We start from the raw sequence: 17,109 nt of genomic DNA, 5'->3' as shown, positions 1-17,109 counted from the left end.
TGTTCAGTAAACATTTAGAGAGCTCTTGCTATGTCCTGAGATGGTTCTGAGGACTGAGGTGGTAACAAGGCATGAGATCTGCTCCTTGCCCTGGCAGACTGCTTAGCCCAGTGCAGGACGCAGGGCCCGAACAGCAGCAGAGGCAGGGCAGGCAGGGCAGCTGCAGAGAGAGACAAGCAGTGACAGAAGACAGAGAGGTTATTGGTGGCTGGGCAGGGCCAAACTTTCATAAGAAAATCAAGACCTTTCGGCACACTGTATTTTCTCACACAACTCACGCACACATGTAACACGCATGTGCATGGTGTGCATGGGAAACGAGTATGTGAGGGGCTTCCGTAGTGCTGTGTGAAGTGCATGTTCCTTGCATTAAAAATAAGGGGATGGAGGGAAGGGGACGGGAAATGAAACTCAGCCCCGAGTCAGAATTCAAACCAAACTCACTGCTGGCCAGTGCATTCTGATGCATAGGGATCCTTGAGGACAGAGTGGACCTGCCCCTTGGGTTCCCGTGACTTTTAAATCCCTACAGGAGCAGACAAAGCTCATCTTTGTCCCAAGGAGCAGCTGGTGGGTTTGAACTGCTGTCCTTGAGGTTCGCAGCTCAATGCCTAGCGGAGTTGGAGCAGTCCTTGCAAAAGGATGGTGCTGGAGCAGGCTGACGCGGTGTCCTTCTGATTGCTTTCCCACTCTAGTTACCCAACCACTGGGAAAAGGCTGTCATCACAGTGCAGCGACCTGGAAAGATCCCGGCCAGCAGCCGCTGTGGTAATACCATACCCGATGACGACAACCAGATGGTGTCGCTGTCACCGGGCTCACGGTCAGTGCTCCAGCACAGAGGAGTGTGTCCTCTGATCTTGCCTTGCGAGCCGTCGGCACCGCCTCAGAGCCAGATGCTCTCCCCTTGGGGTGGGACAGGGAGGGGTCACCCACCTGAAACCAAACTCCTGGCAACGAGTCGATTCAGACCTCTTGAGACCCTCCAGTAGGGCAGAGTCACACTGCGGCCCCTCTGGTCTCCAAGGCTGTGTATGTCTCACAGGAGGCTGTGCATGTCTCACAGGCGGCTGTGCATGTCTCACAGGAGGCTGTGTACGTCTCACAGGAGTAGAAAGCCTCATCCTTCTCGTGCAGAGTGGCTGGCGGTTTCAAAGGCCTGAGCTTGTGGAACTTGTATGTTTTCCTTTCTTTTCATTCTCCACGGTTGACTGTTGTTTTCCTTGTTGCTGCCTTTGTATTTGTTTTGGAGCAGATATGTGGTCCTTCCCCACCCGGTGTGCTTCGAGAAGGGCGTGAATTACACCGTGCGGCTGGAGCTGCCCCAGTACACCTCCTCCGACAGCGAGGTGGAGAGCCCCTACACGCTGATCGACTCGGTGAGCAGGGGGTCCTCCCAGGCGGGGCAGAGCGCCCCGCAGTCCCCACCAGTGTGACTTTGGGTAACATCCAGAGGTTCCTCGGACACATTCTTCCCCATCTTAGAAGCCGTTTGGCTTGTTTTAATAACTTGCCCACCCTGTGGAAGGGGTCTATTCCAAGTTGCTTCCTCCTGGAGATCGGAAGTAACTTTTTAAAGCCCTCTCAAAAACCGTCAAGCACATTCAAGTATCTCTAGACCCTTGCTGGCACATAGACTTAGTATGGGGAAAGGTTTTGCTTTGGTATGTGATGCGTCTCGTTTTCTTTTTTTCATTACATTCAGAAACTTTTATTCATTTGTTTTTTATTTTAATCATTTTGTTGGGGGCTCGTACAACTCTTATCACAATCCATCCATTGTGTCAAGCACATTTGCACATTTGTCGCCATCATCATTCTCAAAAAATTTTCTACTTGAGCCCTTGCCATCAGCTCCTTATTTTTTCTCGCCCTCTCCCCCATCCCCCTCCCTCACGAACCCTTGATAATTTATAAATTATTATTTTGTCATGTCTTGCGCTGCTCGACGTCTCCCTTCCCCCTCATTTTCGAGGATCCAGGAAAGGTCTGGGTTTTTGGTTTGCTTTTGTACATCCTTGCTCTCGCGGAAGCTAAGGGGCCGAACCGCAGCAGTGTGCCCTGCTTGCTTCTCGCAGCTTGTCCTCATGCCCTACTGTAAACCCCTGGACATCTTCACTGTGGGCGGTGGCTCCGGAGACCAGCTGATCACAAACAGCGTCTGGGAGACTTTCCAGCGGTACCGCTGCCTGGAGAACAGCAGGAGCGTCGTGAAAACGCCCATGACGGATGTGTGCCGGAACATCATCTTCAGCATTTCTGCCCTCTTACACCAGACAGGCCTGGGTAGGTCATGCTGATGAGCCAGCAGGGCCGCGGCTGCTTCCGCCTCTTGAGAAGCAGGACAGCAGGTACCTGGGGGTACAGATGTGAGAATGCATGCCCTGACACGTGCCCCCAGTATCCTTTCAAGATGATCCTCTTGTCGCGTGTGGTTACAGAGCTCATTGAAGATGGAGTCAGAAATGACAGCTGACGAAGGGGCAAGTCCATGAGAAGCAGCAGCTTCCACCCAAGTTAGGGAGATGGACTGGAAGCATCAAATAACTGGGATGCAGGCTTCCTCTTAGAAAGGTCCCACCAACTCCCCCTCCCCCACTGGGGGCTTTGGTTGAATGGCTTGTGATATTCGAGCTCTGAAGGCCTGGAGAGAGAACCTTCCTGACCTCCTGCCTGGACAAACTGCCTGCTGGGCCCTCCCTCCCAGACTTCACAGGCTGGTGTTGTGTTACAGGCGTGGGTAGAGGAGAGGCAGGGCGAGCGAGCGCAGGGGGCAGGTCTGATGTGCTGGCTTCTCTCTACCCTGCAGCTTGTGAATGCGACCCTCAGGGGTCTTTAAGCTCCGTGTGCGACCCCAACGGAGGCCAGTGCCAGTGTCGGCCCAATGTGGTGGGAAGAACCTGCGACAGGTGTGCTCCTGGCACCTTTGGTTTTGGCCCCAGTGGATGCAAATGTAGGTGAATCAGAAGCATGGTTGTGTCCTTGTGTGGGTTCTTTGATCACCAGTGGGGTATGGGGGTCGTGGCTCCCCTCCTGGGAGCAGGCTGACTCTTCCCCTTAAGCCCGTGGTGGAAGAAGGGTGCTGTCACCTGGGGTGTTCTCACATGTAACGGCGAGTTCCTTGGCTGCCTGTTTCTCCAGCTTGCGAGTGTAACCTGCAGGGCTCCCTCAGCGCCTTCTGCGATCCCGTCACCGGTCAGTGCCACTGCTTCCAGGGGGTGTACGGGCGCCAGTGTGACCGCTGCTTACCTGCCCACTGGGGCTTTCCGAGTTGCCAGCCGTGCCAATGCAATGGCCACGCCGATGACTGCGACTCAGTGACGGGGGAGTGCGTGAGCTGCCAGGACTACACCACGGGCCGTAACTGCGAAAGGTATGTGGGCGCTGCCTCCTCTGGGCGGGCCGTGGCAGGGCAGCCATCCTGGATGGGCCCCAGAATTCATCTCTACCGTTGCTCATTCACTGCTGCCCACCTCACTGCTTTCTGGGCATTCACTCAAGCTCCCTGGACGGATTAGGTTAGCATTCCCATGTGCCAGCCACTGTTCAGCTGCCGGGATAAGGAAGGGGTCAAGGGGCCTGCTCTTGGAGATGCATTCCAGGGTCGCTCTAGGATTTATATTGCACGCTCAGCAGATTTCTGGCCTAGCATGCAGGTCATGGAATGGTGGGAATACTCCACTTGACTCCAGGTAGAAACCAAACCCAGGTGGGGATTAGTCATTGGAAACAGCCTTGTAATTTTAATGGGAAAAAAAGAAAACCGTTTGAGGCAACTATTGTTTCCAGAAGGTGGGGCTTGCACATTGGGCAGCTGATCAGAAGGTCAGCATTTAAAACCAGCAGAGGCTTGGAAACCCACAGGGGCAGTTCTGCTCTGCCCTATGTGGTTGCTATGAGTTGGAATCATCTCAGTGGCAGTGAGTTGGATTTTTTACTTTTTTTTTTTGGGGGGGGGGTCCTGAGACTATCGACAACCTACGAAGGTAGATCTGTCCTCCAGTTAGCAGGTGTGCATCGACCAATCACCATGGTTGTCAAACACTGCTGTAGAAACAGTCAGAATAGGATATAGGCCATGCCTCCAATCACAGTTTAGCTCGGGAGGAAAAAATAAAATAAACACTTCCATGCTCATTGGATATCATTCATTACTCCTTCATTATGTAATAAGTGGATATCATTCATCATTCATTCCTAATAAGAAAGGCAGATGTACTGTCAAACTCCATTTTTTGGAGGGTGAGAATCTTCACCCTTCCATATCCATAAATGTTCTTCTCTACTACGCCATCCATTGTGTGGTACATGGTTTCAAAAGCCGGCTGGGCTCGACCTGTACAAAAGTCACTCTTGAGGTGAGAGAAACTCTTAGTGGAATTGAGTAGGGCGGGACGATGGGACAGGAGTCCCAGGCCCCAGCTCTTGCTGAATGGTGTCCCAAGAACTTGGAGGGTCCATTGATGATGGCTCTTATAAAAGTTACTCCTCCTAATCCCCAAATTGCACTGTAAAAAAGATGACATGAATGAACTATAGACCATCGTAAGGAGGAGACTAATACATCAGTACCCTCCCTCTCTTGCTTCTTCTGTAACTTGCTTGTTCTTTCAAGACCTCTGGGTGGGTGAGCAGAGGTCAACCACAAAGGTGACTGCCTGTAAGGCTGGTTCCAAACCAGTCCTGCTGCAGAATGGATTTGGGGGGGGAAGGGCAATCCCATGAGAATGGGTTGGTTTGTATCTGGCTGTCCTTTGAGTTTGATTCATCAGAGTGTTTGGATGCTCGAGGAGGCGGGTGAGAGGCCATGGGACGAGGGGGTAGCCAAGACTATTTATTGATCCGTTTATTTATTTGTTGGCATTGGGATTTTGCTATCTCGTTTAACCAAGATTATTTATTTATTAGCATTTGGAATTTTGCTGTCTAGTTTAAGCCAGTAACTCATCCTTCCCGTTCTTATTCCAAGTTCACCAGAGTTCCCTCCCAGGAACCAGCAACACCAAGAGTCTAGGCTCAAGTTATTCTCCGAGGGGCAAGTGCGCAGGAGACAAGACGTGAACCTGCAGTTTTGTCACCTGGGTTTGCGCTTGTTTCACCTCGAAAAGCCCCGTAAAGAACGTCCTCAGAAACCCTCGTACACATTTCTTATCGCTGTACCCTACTGGCAAACTTTTGAGATGGAAGAGCCGATTCAGTCCCTGACCGTTTAAAAATTGTTTAAGAGCCATGAATATATTTTTTGCAAAATAATCACCATTAACTGGATAAAAGCCTGTAAAAATTTTCAGTTTTACTTCAGAGCTGCATGTATGTTCCTAGCGAGCTGCATCGTATGTCGCCCGAGAGCCAATTCCTGCCCTAGCATAGTTAGGAAACGCATCCACGTATTTTATCGTCGCGCACGGTGTTTAGTTCAATAGAAAGTTTGTTTCCTCTAACAAATGTCCCCTCCTACTTCTGCCTTCCCAACTTTTCTTAAAGCTGTAATATTCCCTCTGCCTCAAAAGAACTTGAGAAGCAGATGAGACTTAACTTCCAAGGGCCCTTTTTGCATCCCACTTGCTTTATAAACCTCTGAATATCCACTTTCTGCTGTAAAATAACTACTGTCTATATTCAAGTATACGCCGACACATATCAGCCAAGGCACCTACTTTTACCACAAAAAATGCATTTAAAATGTCCTGAAAAACCTGGCTTATACATGAGTCTATATGGTAAGTTGGATTAGATGGGCCCCAAAGGTCCTTTAGACCCTTGAGAGAAGATCTGAAAATAAGCCAGTCACCGTTCATCTCGAGAAGCAGCGTGATGTGGTACAAGGATTTCTTGTTCGAAGGAGTCTCAACTTCATATGAACTACCCTGTCAATGAAGAGATGGGACCCATTGGCTGTGGGTGGCCGATAACTGGCATCACCCGAGGGCAGACACGGGATTCCCCCCGCTGGAGAGCCTCCCAGTCGGTTGTATGACTGATAACAGCAGGGTTGCAGCCAGGACATTACGATCAGTGGCCACTGTGGACATCGCCCCACCCAGGCCAGACAGACAGCGTCCAGTCACCCACATCACACCCGCCCACCCCCACTTCCCTCGAGGGCAGGCCCTTTAGAGACAGAAGCAGGAAGGTCAGAGACCGATGACTGGATGGGAGACTGCAGGTGTGAGAAGTCTTCTCCATCAGTGAAGACCGGGCCAGGTGTGCTCCACTCCTGCAGTGCCGCAGGTGTCCTTCTTGGACCAGCAGCTGCAGCACCTGAGAACCTGGTAGGCGTATACATTCTTGGGCCCTTCCCCAGACTGACTGAGAACCCCCAGGGGAGGAGTCCAGCAGTCTGCATTTGTTAGGCCCTCCAGGTGAAGCCCATGGGAACCACAAGAAACAGGAGTTGGGGAGTCAGCGTTCCCCAAAGGAGTGTCTTACAGCTAGCGCTCACGGCTCTATCTCTTCCTCATCTGTCTAGGTGCTTGGCCGGTTACTATGGCGACCCCATCATTGGGTCGGGAGATCACTGCCGCCCTTGCCCTTGCCCAGATGGTCCCGAGAGCGGACGCCACTTTGCCAGTAGCTGTTACCAAGATCCTGTTAGTTTGCAGCTTGCGTGCATCTGTAGTCCTGGATACGTGGGTAAGTAAGGCGCCTACCTTTACTGGCAAAGAGGATTGAATAAGATGGGGCATTCGGGGTGGATAAGCTGGCTGATTTAGTTTCTGTTTTACTAATCCTGACCACAGCGGTTCTCAGCCTAGGGGGTCACGACCCCTTTGGGGCGGTCGAACACCCTTTCACAGGGGTTGTCCGATTCATAACAGTAGCAAAATTAGTGATGAAGTAGCAACAAAAACAATGTTATGGTTGGGGGTCACCACCACAGGAGGAACTATATGCAAGGGCCGCGGCCTGAGGAAGGTTGAGCACCACTGGTTGGTATAACCCTTGGACTTGGATTTCAGTAGCAAAGCCACCTTCAGGTGGTCGAATCCTTATTTAGCTCAAGTCCCATGGGTGAAAAGGAAACTGTTAAAACTGCTCACCAGGCCTGGTGAGATGGCAGGCTGCTGTCTCTGGGCATCGCCATAGGACATACTGGGGCGCCCTTCCCTGGCTCGTCCGCGTGGAGAGCACCCAGGTTCTCCTGAGCCACTGTGGCTCTGTGGCTGGCAGTGCTGGCTCCAGCGGCGGTTCTCGCCTCTGAAGTGGGCATCCCCCGGCTTGGCAGGGTTGGGACGGGCTGTCCCTGGGCGGGGTGTCAGCTGAGTGGTGAGCTCCCCAGTCATCAAGCTGACAAAGGCGTCGTCTTGGCTTTCCTGGACAACAGGCGCCAGGTGTGATGAGTGTGCCCCAGGATTCTTTGGCAACCCCTCGGCTGTTGGTGGGACATGCCAGCCTTGCCAGTGCAACCACAACATCGACACCACGGACCCCGGCGCCTGTGACAAGACCGGCAGGTGCCTCCGCTGCCTGTACTACACGGAGGGCCAGCACTGCCAGCTGTGCCGCTTCGGCTACTACGGAGACGCCCTCCAGCAGGACTGCAGAAGTGAGCCCGCCCCGGTGCCCACGCGAGCACATCTCACCCCCGCCCCGCCCCTCCTCGCAGCCCACACGAGCACACGTGTGCGGGGAGAATCTCACCCCCTCCACGCAGCCCACACAAGCACATGTGTGCAGAGAATCTCACCCCTCCACGCAGCCCACATGAGCACACGTGTGCGGGGAGAACCTCACTCCTGCCCCACCCCTCCACACGAGCACACGTGTGCAGAGAATCTCACCCCCTCCACGCAGCCCACACGAGCACACGTGTGCGGGGAGAATCTCACCCCCGCTGAGGACAGGGGGAGACCGGCTCCCTTCCCCTGGCATTAAGTCATTTCCTGGCGGGACTGGCCCTGTGGGGAAACCACCCCAAGGGAAATGCCCAATGGCATTCCTTGATTTCAAGTTCTGCTGGTGAGTTTTCTGGTTGGTTGGGACTTAGCAGATTCTAAATGGCCCGCCTTCGGCCCCAGCTTTTCTGGGACCATGATGAGGTTTACCCAGCTGAGGAAGGAGGAAGCAGCAACTGTGAAATCTGTCCCCAAACTTCCTGCTCTCTCTTGCTCTTCTCTGAACCTCCGAGGCACATCCCCCTGGCTGGCTGCTGCCAACCCTCGGGCCCCTGTCTCTGTTTATACAAACACTTGGCTGGAATGTTGGGGACCAACAGGGCTGGATTCCTCAAAGCCTTACTAACTCAGAGCTTCTACCTGCCCCACTCCCCACTCCCCACACACTCATTCCTGCCAAGAGTTTGAAAGGAGACACCTCAAATCCCACTTGATCTTTACGATTTTCACTCTAAATCCTCGCCTTGCCACTGCTGGCAGCTTGTTAATGTGTGTGTGATTTGAAAGTAGCCACTGGGCAAAGGAAGCCCCTATGCTTCTCTGCCTGGGAAATGTGCGGTGCAGCCTGGCGTGAGAACTTTAACAAAACTCAGACTCCCGGCCGTTGAGTCGCTGCTGGCTCCTGGAGACCTGGGCAGGTAGAACTGCCCGTGTGCGTTTGCATGGCTGGTTCCAGGAGTAGGCAGCTGCATCGTTCTCCTATGGGGCAACTGGTGCTTTGGAACCGCTGACCTGTGGGTAGCAGTCCAACTTGTAAATTCTCCGCCGACAGGGCTCCATGAGGATTTTGGAGGAATGGTAATTTTAGGGTTGCAGGGCTGGAGGTACAGGGGCTTTGACTCCGAGTCTCTCTTTCAGAGTGTGTCTGCAATGACCTGGGGACCGTGCACAGCTACTGCAATGGCTCCGACTGCCAGTGTGACAAAGCCACTGGCCAGTGCCCGTGTCTCCCGAACGTGATCGGGCAGAGCTGTGACCGCTGTGCGCCCAACACCTGGCAGCTGGCCAGCGGGACTGGGTGTGGCCCCTGCAGCTGTGACCCTGCCCATGCCTTTGGGCCATCCTGTAACGAGGTGAGGGGCCTGGGGTGTGGCGGTGAATGGGTTCCCTCTCTTTGTGCTCCTAAGGGTATCCTCTGGTGGCTCGGCCCCCAGGGAGCCGGGGGCAGCTCTGCAGGGAGCGCACAGCCTGGGCTGAATCTGGGTGCTCACTCTTCCCCCTGGCTGGAGCTGACCCTACACAGCGCTTGGGGTGTCCCCCCGTACCCCCGCCCCATGAGACTTTCTGTCTGTGAAGCTTAGGTAAAAACCAGTAGGTTCAAACAAACAAGAGTCAGGACAGTGGCGCAGGACTCAGCCGTGTTTGGTTCTGTTGTCTGTCGGCGGGTCACTATGAGCTGGAGCGGACTCAGCTGGGAGGAACCCAGGAGCCAAACCCAGCACTCTAGAAAGTTCGTGTGTTAGCTCACAGACGCGATTCGAGTTGTGCACCTATAGTTGGGTGGCCGAGGATGGCTACCGATCCCTGAGGACAAGAGGGGGTCTGTCTGACCACGGTCTGTTTTTTGGCACAGTTCACAGGGCAGTGCCAGTGCATGCCCGGGTTTGGAGGCCGGACCTGCAGCGAATGCCAGGAACTCTTCTGGGGAGACCCCAATGTGGAGTGCCGAGGTGAGAACGGTGTGCGGGTGGTGCTCACGGCTGCCTGGGACCGGGTCAGAGGGCAAGGGAGCAAATAGGTGCAAGAGCGTGGTGTCAATGACATTTCCCAAATAGGGAGTCGATTTGGACTCAAGCCCACAGGACAGAGTAAAGCCGCTCCGGGAGGTTGCCAGGGTAGACAGCTCTAGCTTTCTCCCAGGGGGCAGCAGCTGGTGAGTTTGCCCCTTGTGGTGAGTAGCCCAATACCAAAGTCTCTGTTCCACCAGGGCTCCTTAAACTCCAAAGTGAGGCTCAGCATCTGTCTATAAAAGCTCTTCGTTTAAGTACAAAAGAAAGTCCTCTACTCATTGTTTAGGAAACCCCAAACCAGCATGTCTGACTGCTTACTGCTCCAGGCCCACTGGAGCTCAGGGGTGCACTGGGCTTGTCTCTGTATTAGAATACACGCACACTCACGCTCGCGCGCGCACATACACACACATCTCTCTCTCTTTCTCTCGCTCTCGTCTTTCTCTCTCTGTTTTCAGTGCTTTTCACCAAAACAGGCTCATGTTACTTACCTACCAAGGGCGTTCACAAAATGAGTGGACAAATTCCGTTATCTTTGGGTTGACTCTGCGTCCTGAGCAGCCCCCCCTTACCCGCCCCTTGCAAAGAGCGCTATGCCGTGGTCCAGGAAGTGAAGCACTTCTTGAAGTCTGGTTTTGCCCCCCAATTTTTCAGTTCAACTCAAGTTACAGCCCTCACATTTATAAATACCCTCCAAGGGCTTGATTTTACCCCCCAGATAATTGTTCTGTCCTCTCATTCCCTGATTTTATCAGCGTGTGCTATTGGCGAGATCGCTTTGGCTGCCAAAACTTGCTGACCTTTCGCTCCATCTCAGCATTGTTAGCATGAAAGGTCTGCCACCCGAGTCAGCCTCAATCGGAGAATTGTTCGCTGAGTGCTCAGAACCTTACCCCTCCCCTTTGATCTGTCCTTCAAGCTTTGAGCTCTCAAGCCGAGAGAGGAATCACAACATATCTGAGCGTCATCGACTTGGGTGGGTTAAGAGAGAGCGAGAGCGCTGGCGTCAGTGTTCGCCAGCTCCCTTGTTCATTTTACCCAGAAGAAAGGTCACCTTGTAGCGAGAGGAACTGGCCCTCAGGAATGACCAGCCAGCAGTGCAAGCAAAACCCATCCAGCAAAGAACTGGGGTGATTTGCATGGGGTGCTTGTGTAGACTCCCTCCCTCTGCTTGAGAGGGTTAAAGGGCTCAGCTGACAGCTGAAAGGTCTGCCAGTCACACCCACTAGTGGCTGGCTCCTAGGGAGACAAGTCTTGGCAATCTACTCCCATAAAGATAATAGTCTTGGGGAGTGGGGTGCTGCCCTGTGGGGCAGTTGTGGGGGTGGGGTTGCTATGCATCAGTCACCCAACAGCACCCTGGGCAAAGAACATGAACTCTTCTCAAAGGAAATGACTGCCAAGTACTTTCCTTTGATTTCCATTGAAATGGTTCATCGGAGAGCACAGATTGAGACTTCCGGGCACCATCCCGTTCACCATCTGCTTATAGAGAGGCTTAGGTCATAGCCATGCATTCATCTTATGGAGGGGTGGGGGGGTAGTTATATAAAAGACAGATGAGTTGCCTAAAACTTACAAATGGTTGAATGTTCCTTTTGTCCCCCCGGGTCGGGGCTCTTGGCCAGTCATGCCAAGTTTGAACAAGCCCACCACTGTGTTGGGGTGGAGAGAGAATCCCAGCCACCCACCCTAACATGCTGGAGCGAGGTCCCCCGCAGGGCTCTGCATTGTGCCCTTGGGAGTCACAGGGCCAGCATGAGGACTCTTCTGTTGATTCATAGAAAGCAGAGAGAGGGCAAACTTTCCTTGTGGGGCCTCGGGCTCTTGGAAAAGGACAGTCTCTTTAAGGCCAGCTGATGGGGACTGTGGGGCATAGGCGGGTCCCTGGGACAGCTGGCTCTGAGAAGGACATGGCTGTCCTGGATAAGGGACTATACAGGCTATGGCACGGAGGTACCATCAGGAGCCTAATCGGGAGGATTTGGTTTCATCGGGTCAGCTGAGATCAGTCTGAAAAACCTTTAAAATGCCAGGTCATTAAGGGTGAACTTTATTCTGAGCTGCAGAAGAGGATGAAGGAGATAAAGTGCTCTGTGGGTCTGACTAATAAGTACTTGGGGAACTCTGATGGTGTAGTGGTTCTACATTGGGTTTTGATCTGCATGGTCGGCAGTTCAAAACCACCAGCAGCTCCTTGGGGAAAAAGACCGGGTTTCTGCTCCCATGAACACTGACAGGCTCGGAAACCACAGGGGGCTTCGCTATGAGTGCGTCCGGGCTCGCTGGCAGTGAGTTTGGTTTATTGGAGGCTGCTGTTTTAGGCAGTTCTGGTGGTTTGGTCGTTAATGCACTGGGCTGCTAACCTTAAGGTGGCTGATTGGAACCCACTAGCCACCCCTCGGGAGAAAGATGACTTCCAGAAAGATCGCAAGACTAAAAACCAAGCCCACTGGCATCAATCAAGTCGACTCCAACTCAGCAACCTTAGCTAGCAGACAGAGGAGAGCTGCTCTGTAGGGTTTCTGAGAGTGTGGCCCGCTATGGAACCAAACAGCTACATCTTTCTCCCAAGGAGCACCTGGCGGTTGCATCTGAACCACCAACCTTGTAGTTAGGAGCCCAATGCGTAGCTCACTGCCAATAGGGCTCTTTTCCCATACAGATTACGGCCTCAAAAACCTCATGGCCTTGACTCGTGTGGTGTTTTGCTTTGGGCCTCAATGGCTGTAAAAGTGAATGCAATATTCTTCAATTTGGAGCCCTGGGGGCAAAGTGGGTCTATGTTGGACTGCTCACTGCGAGGTCAGCAGTTCAAAACCACCCGTGGCTCCTTGGGAGAAAGACCCATTAAAAACTATAGTCTCGGAAACCCACAGGGGCGATTCTGGGTTCTCGTTAGTTGGGATCCACTCAGTGGCCACTTAGTACGCTATGGTGGCCCAATTAGTCATGCATTAAGCTGCTAACCCCAATGTTGGGTTCAAACTCACCAGCCGCCACTCTGAGGGGGGAAGGGAAGGCTTACTGCTCCTGTAGCGACTTCAGGTTTTGGAAACCCAAAGCGACAGTTCTACTCAGTCCTTGTGAGTCACGATGAGTCTGACTGGACTTTATGGCTTGGACACTTTATTCTTCATTTACATGTCTCTCTGGGATCACGTTTTAAATGATGAAAAAGCTTTGTCAAAGTAAGAAGCCTACTGACCCCAGAATGAACTTACCGAAACAAGGAGCAGCCTTTGGGTCCTGGCTGTGGTGGCGGTCCATGTTTCCAACGTGCTCTTTTTATCTGCAAGGTGTGTTCACCTTAAAGATGCATCAACAACTTCTGCACACTCACACTCTTCTGCCACAGGGAAAGTGTGTGGTCATCTGCCACATCATCCCATTCCCTAAAGTACCACGGTGCTGCCACCTCCTATCTCCTTGGGCAGGCAGGAGAAAGCCCGAGGCCAGCAATGCTCGTTTATGATCTCCACCCTACTGGGTGGGAGGCGATTGGCACAACCCTGTCATCTTAGTGTGCGAGTGGCATTGGAATGGGCCAGCTGCGTGCCAGGCTTTCTGGAGTGTGGCGGGCTCTCAGAAAGGACCAGTGGGAGGTCTTCTCACCGGGGTGTGCATGTGGCCCTTCTACGGCTGCCCTCCCACGTGACATGACATGGTTCTGGAAACGCCACAGATAGGGAGTGCAGGGTGATAGGGCTGTGCGTGGCTTCCCCACTTCAGTTTGAAATGCAAGCAGGCATTTTAGAGGAGAGGAGTCCTTGATGTCAGGATCGACTTTGTCAATGCTGAACCGGCAACAGCCCAGCCCTCTGGGTAAGGGATGCACGGGATGTTGAAGCCAACAGCAACTGAACAGGACTCTGTCTTCTGGAGCGCTTCAGCCTTTGGAATGCTGGCCTGAGCTGAACTCCTGGCGCCAGATGGGCGGGACGCCTGAGTGACAGTCCTGCAGTGTCAGGCCCGTGTTTGCCCTCAAAGATGCCCATGACAGAATGAGAGCAAGACATGCTATTAGTGATGAAAAAAAAAAACCAAAAACCATTCACTGGAGAAGTTAAAAAGAAGCGTGTCCTGTGCACACGTCTCTTGCCCCAAGCAAGAATCCAGTCAGAGCTTGTTTTATGACTGACTGAAAGTGTTCCTTTGCCTTTCCTATGGGATAGAAAGAATTTTCTGAGCAAACCAAACAAACAAAAAAAAAACACCCTGGAGCTTCTGTGTCCCAAGCCCAAGGTAAGTAGGCAGAGGGTCACTGGACCCCCTTCCGGAAGGACACTGAGTTGTCTTAATGTTCTCTGTTTTACTTCTCTGGGTTCTACTTTCAGTGTAATGGATACGCAGAACTCAGACAAAACTCACGATTCCAGGGCTTACTCAGAAAGCTAACGAGTTGTAATGACAGTGGGAAAGGCTCAGGATGGCGTAATCGGCACAAATCCCAAAAAAATGCCCAAAGGGCATACCACTCCACCTTATGCCTCAGCCCAAAGGCACTCAACCCACTTCCATGGGTCAGCAAGCATAGCTTCCCCAATTAAGTGCCCAGAGGCCCCCCACTCCACAGCCAGCCGCCCACACACAAGCACTCCGCTTTACTTGCTCCGTGGGTTGGGAGTCCATCACGCTGCTCTGCTCTGGCTCCTGGTGCTGCTGACGCCCTCTGACACTAGCTGCCTTTTGGTGTCCAGAGACCACACTCCAGTCCTGGCTCTTGCTGCAATTGAGATCCTTCCTCCTGCTTCTCCAAGGGCTTGTTTGCTACACAGCAGGAAGGCATTGCAGAAAATCCAGTTACTCCCAGGTGAAGCCTTTCAGAACCTTCCCCCATCTTTTTACCAGGTTCATGCAAGGAAGTGCCATTTAGTGGGAGTTAGATGCTTGGGCTGGAAGAGCCACATGAATACATTCACTGTCCCTGGGGCTGGGAGGGCGGGAGTAAAGTCCCCGGGCTTCTTGCATGAGACATGCCTTTCCTTTCCTCTACTGGCCTAAGGCCTTGCGCTTGCACATCAGCCTATGTTGGCGGACTTCCAGAGCCCTGGCTCCTTGCTCCAGCTCTGCTCTTGGAAGAGTAAAGGGAAGCTTGGGGGTGGGGTGGCAATAAAAATTCACAATGTATAAAAGGCAAACTAGAACAGCTAGAAAAATGACACAGCGTTCTTCAAAGGAGCCTTGATAGCACGGTGGGTTAAGCAACAGACTACCGACTACAAGGTTGGCAGTGTAGGCTCACCAAAAAGATGTCACAGTCTGCAGACTGAGAGCTTCCGAAGCCCTGTGGAGCAGTTCCGTTCTGGGTCTGCCGGATCCGTATGAGGTAGATTTGACCTGATGGCACTGGGCTTATTCAGGGTTGGGTCTGTTGACCCTCAACATCCACATCACCTGGGGACCTTCCTAGGGATGCTCATTCTCAGGTCCTGCCCCAGGCCCCTGTGGGTACTTGGGAGTCGGGGCCTGAGATACTGTGACGTGGTCCAGAGCCTTGCCGCTTTCTGGAAGGTGACTGATTTTCCTTTAATGATAGGGAGGGAGGTATTGAAATGGAAAGCATTCCTACACTTTAAGCGTCCTCAACCATTTCAGGATGTATTTTCTTCCTTCACTCCTTAGAAATCGATGTATGCTTTCCTGATCTCTAGGGTGTCGCAGGGAATCCCACTAGGGAAACCCCGTGGGCCTTTTAATACAGTCTTTTAATACAGCTAGGTAAAAACAGAGTGAAAGAGTTGTTTGGGTTTTTGCTTCCTGCAGACCACCACCCGGGTTTTAAGGGGCTGGTGTGTGTGTGTGAGTCTCTCAGAGGAGGGTGTCGGCTGAGCTGCCTTGCCCAGACGCCCTTGACTGTGTGCAGTGTCTAGGGAGCAGCGTGGAGCTCGCACCCGTGGAGCAGTTGGAGCGAGCCGCAGGGGCCGCTCCTGCCTCCGCGTGAGAGCAGCCCAGAGAACCAGGAAAATGCCCGCATGTGCCTGGTGGCCAGAAGCAATCGTAAGGAAACCTGATGAAGGGAAAGGTCGATTTTTTTTTTTTTAACTCCAGGCACCAAAGGAAGGCTGTCCTATTTTTAAGTCCTGAAGGTAGAGGACTTCAAACATCCCGAACTTCTAAAGCTTTGAACGATCATGGTGGTGTTGGCAATCGCCCCTCAGAATCCCTGTCACACTGCTCTGCTTTAGTCCTCTATTTCTCCAGTGCTACAGTAATTGAGCCCGGGGAAAAAGCATGTAGTGTTGACCTTGCTGTTACTATTTGTATCGACAGTGTTCTACACAATGATGCATTTTTGCTGGGGGGAAGTTGCATTACTGCGTTTCAGCAGTACTCACCCTTGGGTGTGGCCCAGCTAGTTAGATGCCTTGTTTTGGAGAGCCATTGTCACATGAAGTACACTTGAATGGTCTGTGCCGCTGTGACCTGCAGGGCAGCCAAGCAGAGGGGCGTGGAGGAGGGCGGCAAGGGCAGGTCGCCGTCGAGCACGGGCAGCGGAGTTGCAAAGTGGTTGTGCTGTCAGATGGGGCAGGTCGCGCGGTCCTCTCCACAAGGGCTCTGCCGCTGGGAGTGTCATAGGCAGCACCTCAACTCGGGCCACAAAGCATCGAAAGCATTGCTGCAAAGCCTGACACCTCGTAACTGGTCAGTAAATTAGTTTGCTTTCCCCCTAGCATACCGGTATTACCAGGAAGCCGCCCCACAGTGGTTCACGAGGGTTGAGGGTGAGCTGTTAAGCCAGTGATGCAGCCCCTCCATAAGCCTTTGCTACATGGTGGTCGGTTGCCGACGGCGTCCTGTGTGACAGTCAGTGGGCGTGCTAAATGGCGCCCTTGTCAGTAACGTCTGCGATCAGCAGGTCAGCTCAGCACTGCCATTTCTCTTGCAGCCTGTGACTGTGACCCCAGGGGCATTGAGACGCCACAGTGTCACCACTCCACGGGCCAGTGCGTGTGCATGGAGGGCGTGGAGGGGCCGCGCTGTGACAAGTGCACACGAGGCTACTCGGGGGTCTTCCCCGACTGCACGCCCTGCCACCAGTGCTTCGCCCTCTGGGACACGGTCATCGGCGAGTTGACCAACAGGACCCACCGGTTCCTGGAGAAGGCGAAGGCCTTGAAGATCAGCGGGGTGATCGGGCCGTACCGTGAGACTGTGGACGCGGTGGAGAAGAAGATCAACGAGATAAAGGACATCCTGGCCCAGAGCCCCGCGGCCGAGCCGCTGAGAAACATCGGCAGTCTCTTTGAGGAAGCCGAGTAAGTAGCTCACGAGCCAGGATTCCAATTTGCGGGATGTTGCTGCCTGACGAGCAAACAGCAGAGCTCCTGGCGGGGCCCGGCCAGCTCTCCTTCTACCCCACGGGGGAGGGCAGCATTGTGAGTGCAAACAGAGTCAGACTGGCCGTTCATGCCCCGCAAGCCAGCCGGGGCTTGAGGGTGAGTGAGGTTCACACATCCCAGGGAGCCGCAGTGTCAAGTGTG

The 17,109-nt window shown here is 53.2% G+C and overlaps 1 protein-coding gene across 2 annotated transcripts in view; it reads left to right on the top strand.

Annotated features, from left to right (window-relative positions):
* LAMB1 (laminin subunit beta 1) overlaps nucleotides 1–17,109 on the top strand; it is a 68,220-nt gene that overhangs the window by 35,265 nt on the left and 15,846 nt on the right. For both annotated transcript variants that reach the window (XM_075558556.1, XM_075558555.1), the window contains 10 exons: nucleotides 696–823; nucleotides 1,256–1,379; nucleotides 2,079–2,286; nucleotides 2,810–2,953; nucleotides 3,142–3,373; nucleotides 6,470–6,633; nucleotides 7,325–7,546; nucleotides 8,754–8,968; nucleotides 9,469–9,565; nucleotides 16,515–16,884. In XM_075558556.1, the coding sequence (XP_075414671.1) occupies nucleotides 696–823; nucleotides 1,256–1,379; nucleotides 2,079–2,286; nucleotides 2,810–2,953; nucleotides 3,142–3,373; nucleotides 6,470–6,633; nucleotides 7,325–7,546; nucleotides 8,754–8,968; nucleotides 9,469–9,565; nucleotides 16,515–16,884 (1,904 nt within the window). The remainder of the gene's footprint in view (nucleotides 1–695; nucleotides 824–1,255; nucleotides 1,380–2,078; nucleotides 2,287–2,809; nucleotides 2,954–3,141; nucleotides 3,374–6,469; nucleotides 6,634–7,324; nucleotides 7,547–8,753; nucleotides 8,969–9,468; nucleotides 9,566–16,514; nucleotides 16,885–17,109) is intronic.

The sequence above is a fragment of the Tenrec ecaudatus genome, chromosome 9 (genome assembly GCF_050624435.1).
Source record: "Tenrec ecaudatus isolate mTenEca1 chromosome 9, mTenEca1.hap1, whole genome shotgun sequence".
Taxonomy (NCBI): domain Eukaryota; kingdom Metazoa; phylum Chordata; class Mammalia; order Afrosoricida; family Tenrecidae; genus Tenrec; species Tenrec ecaudatus.
The sequence above is the reverse complement of the archived record's forward strand: the minus strand, read 5'-3'. Positions and strand labels throughout refer to the sequence as shown.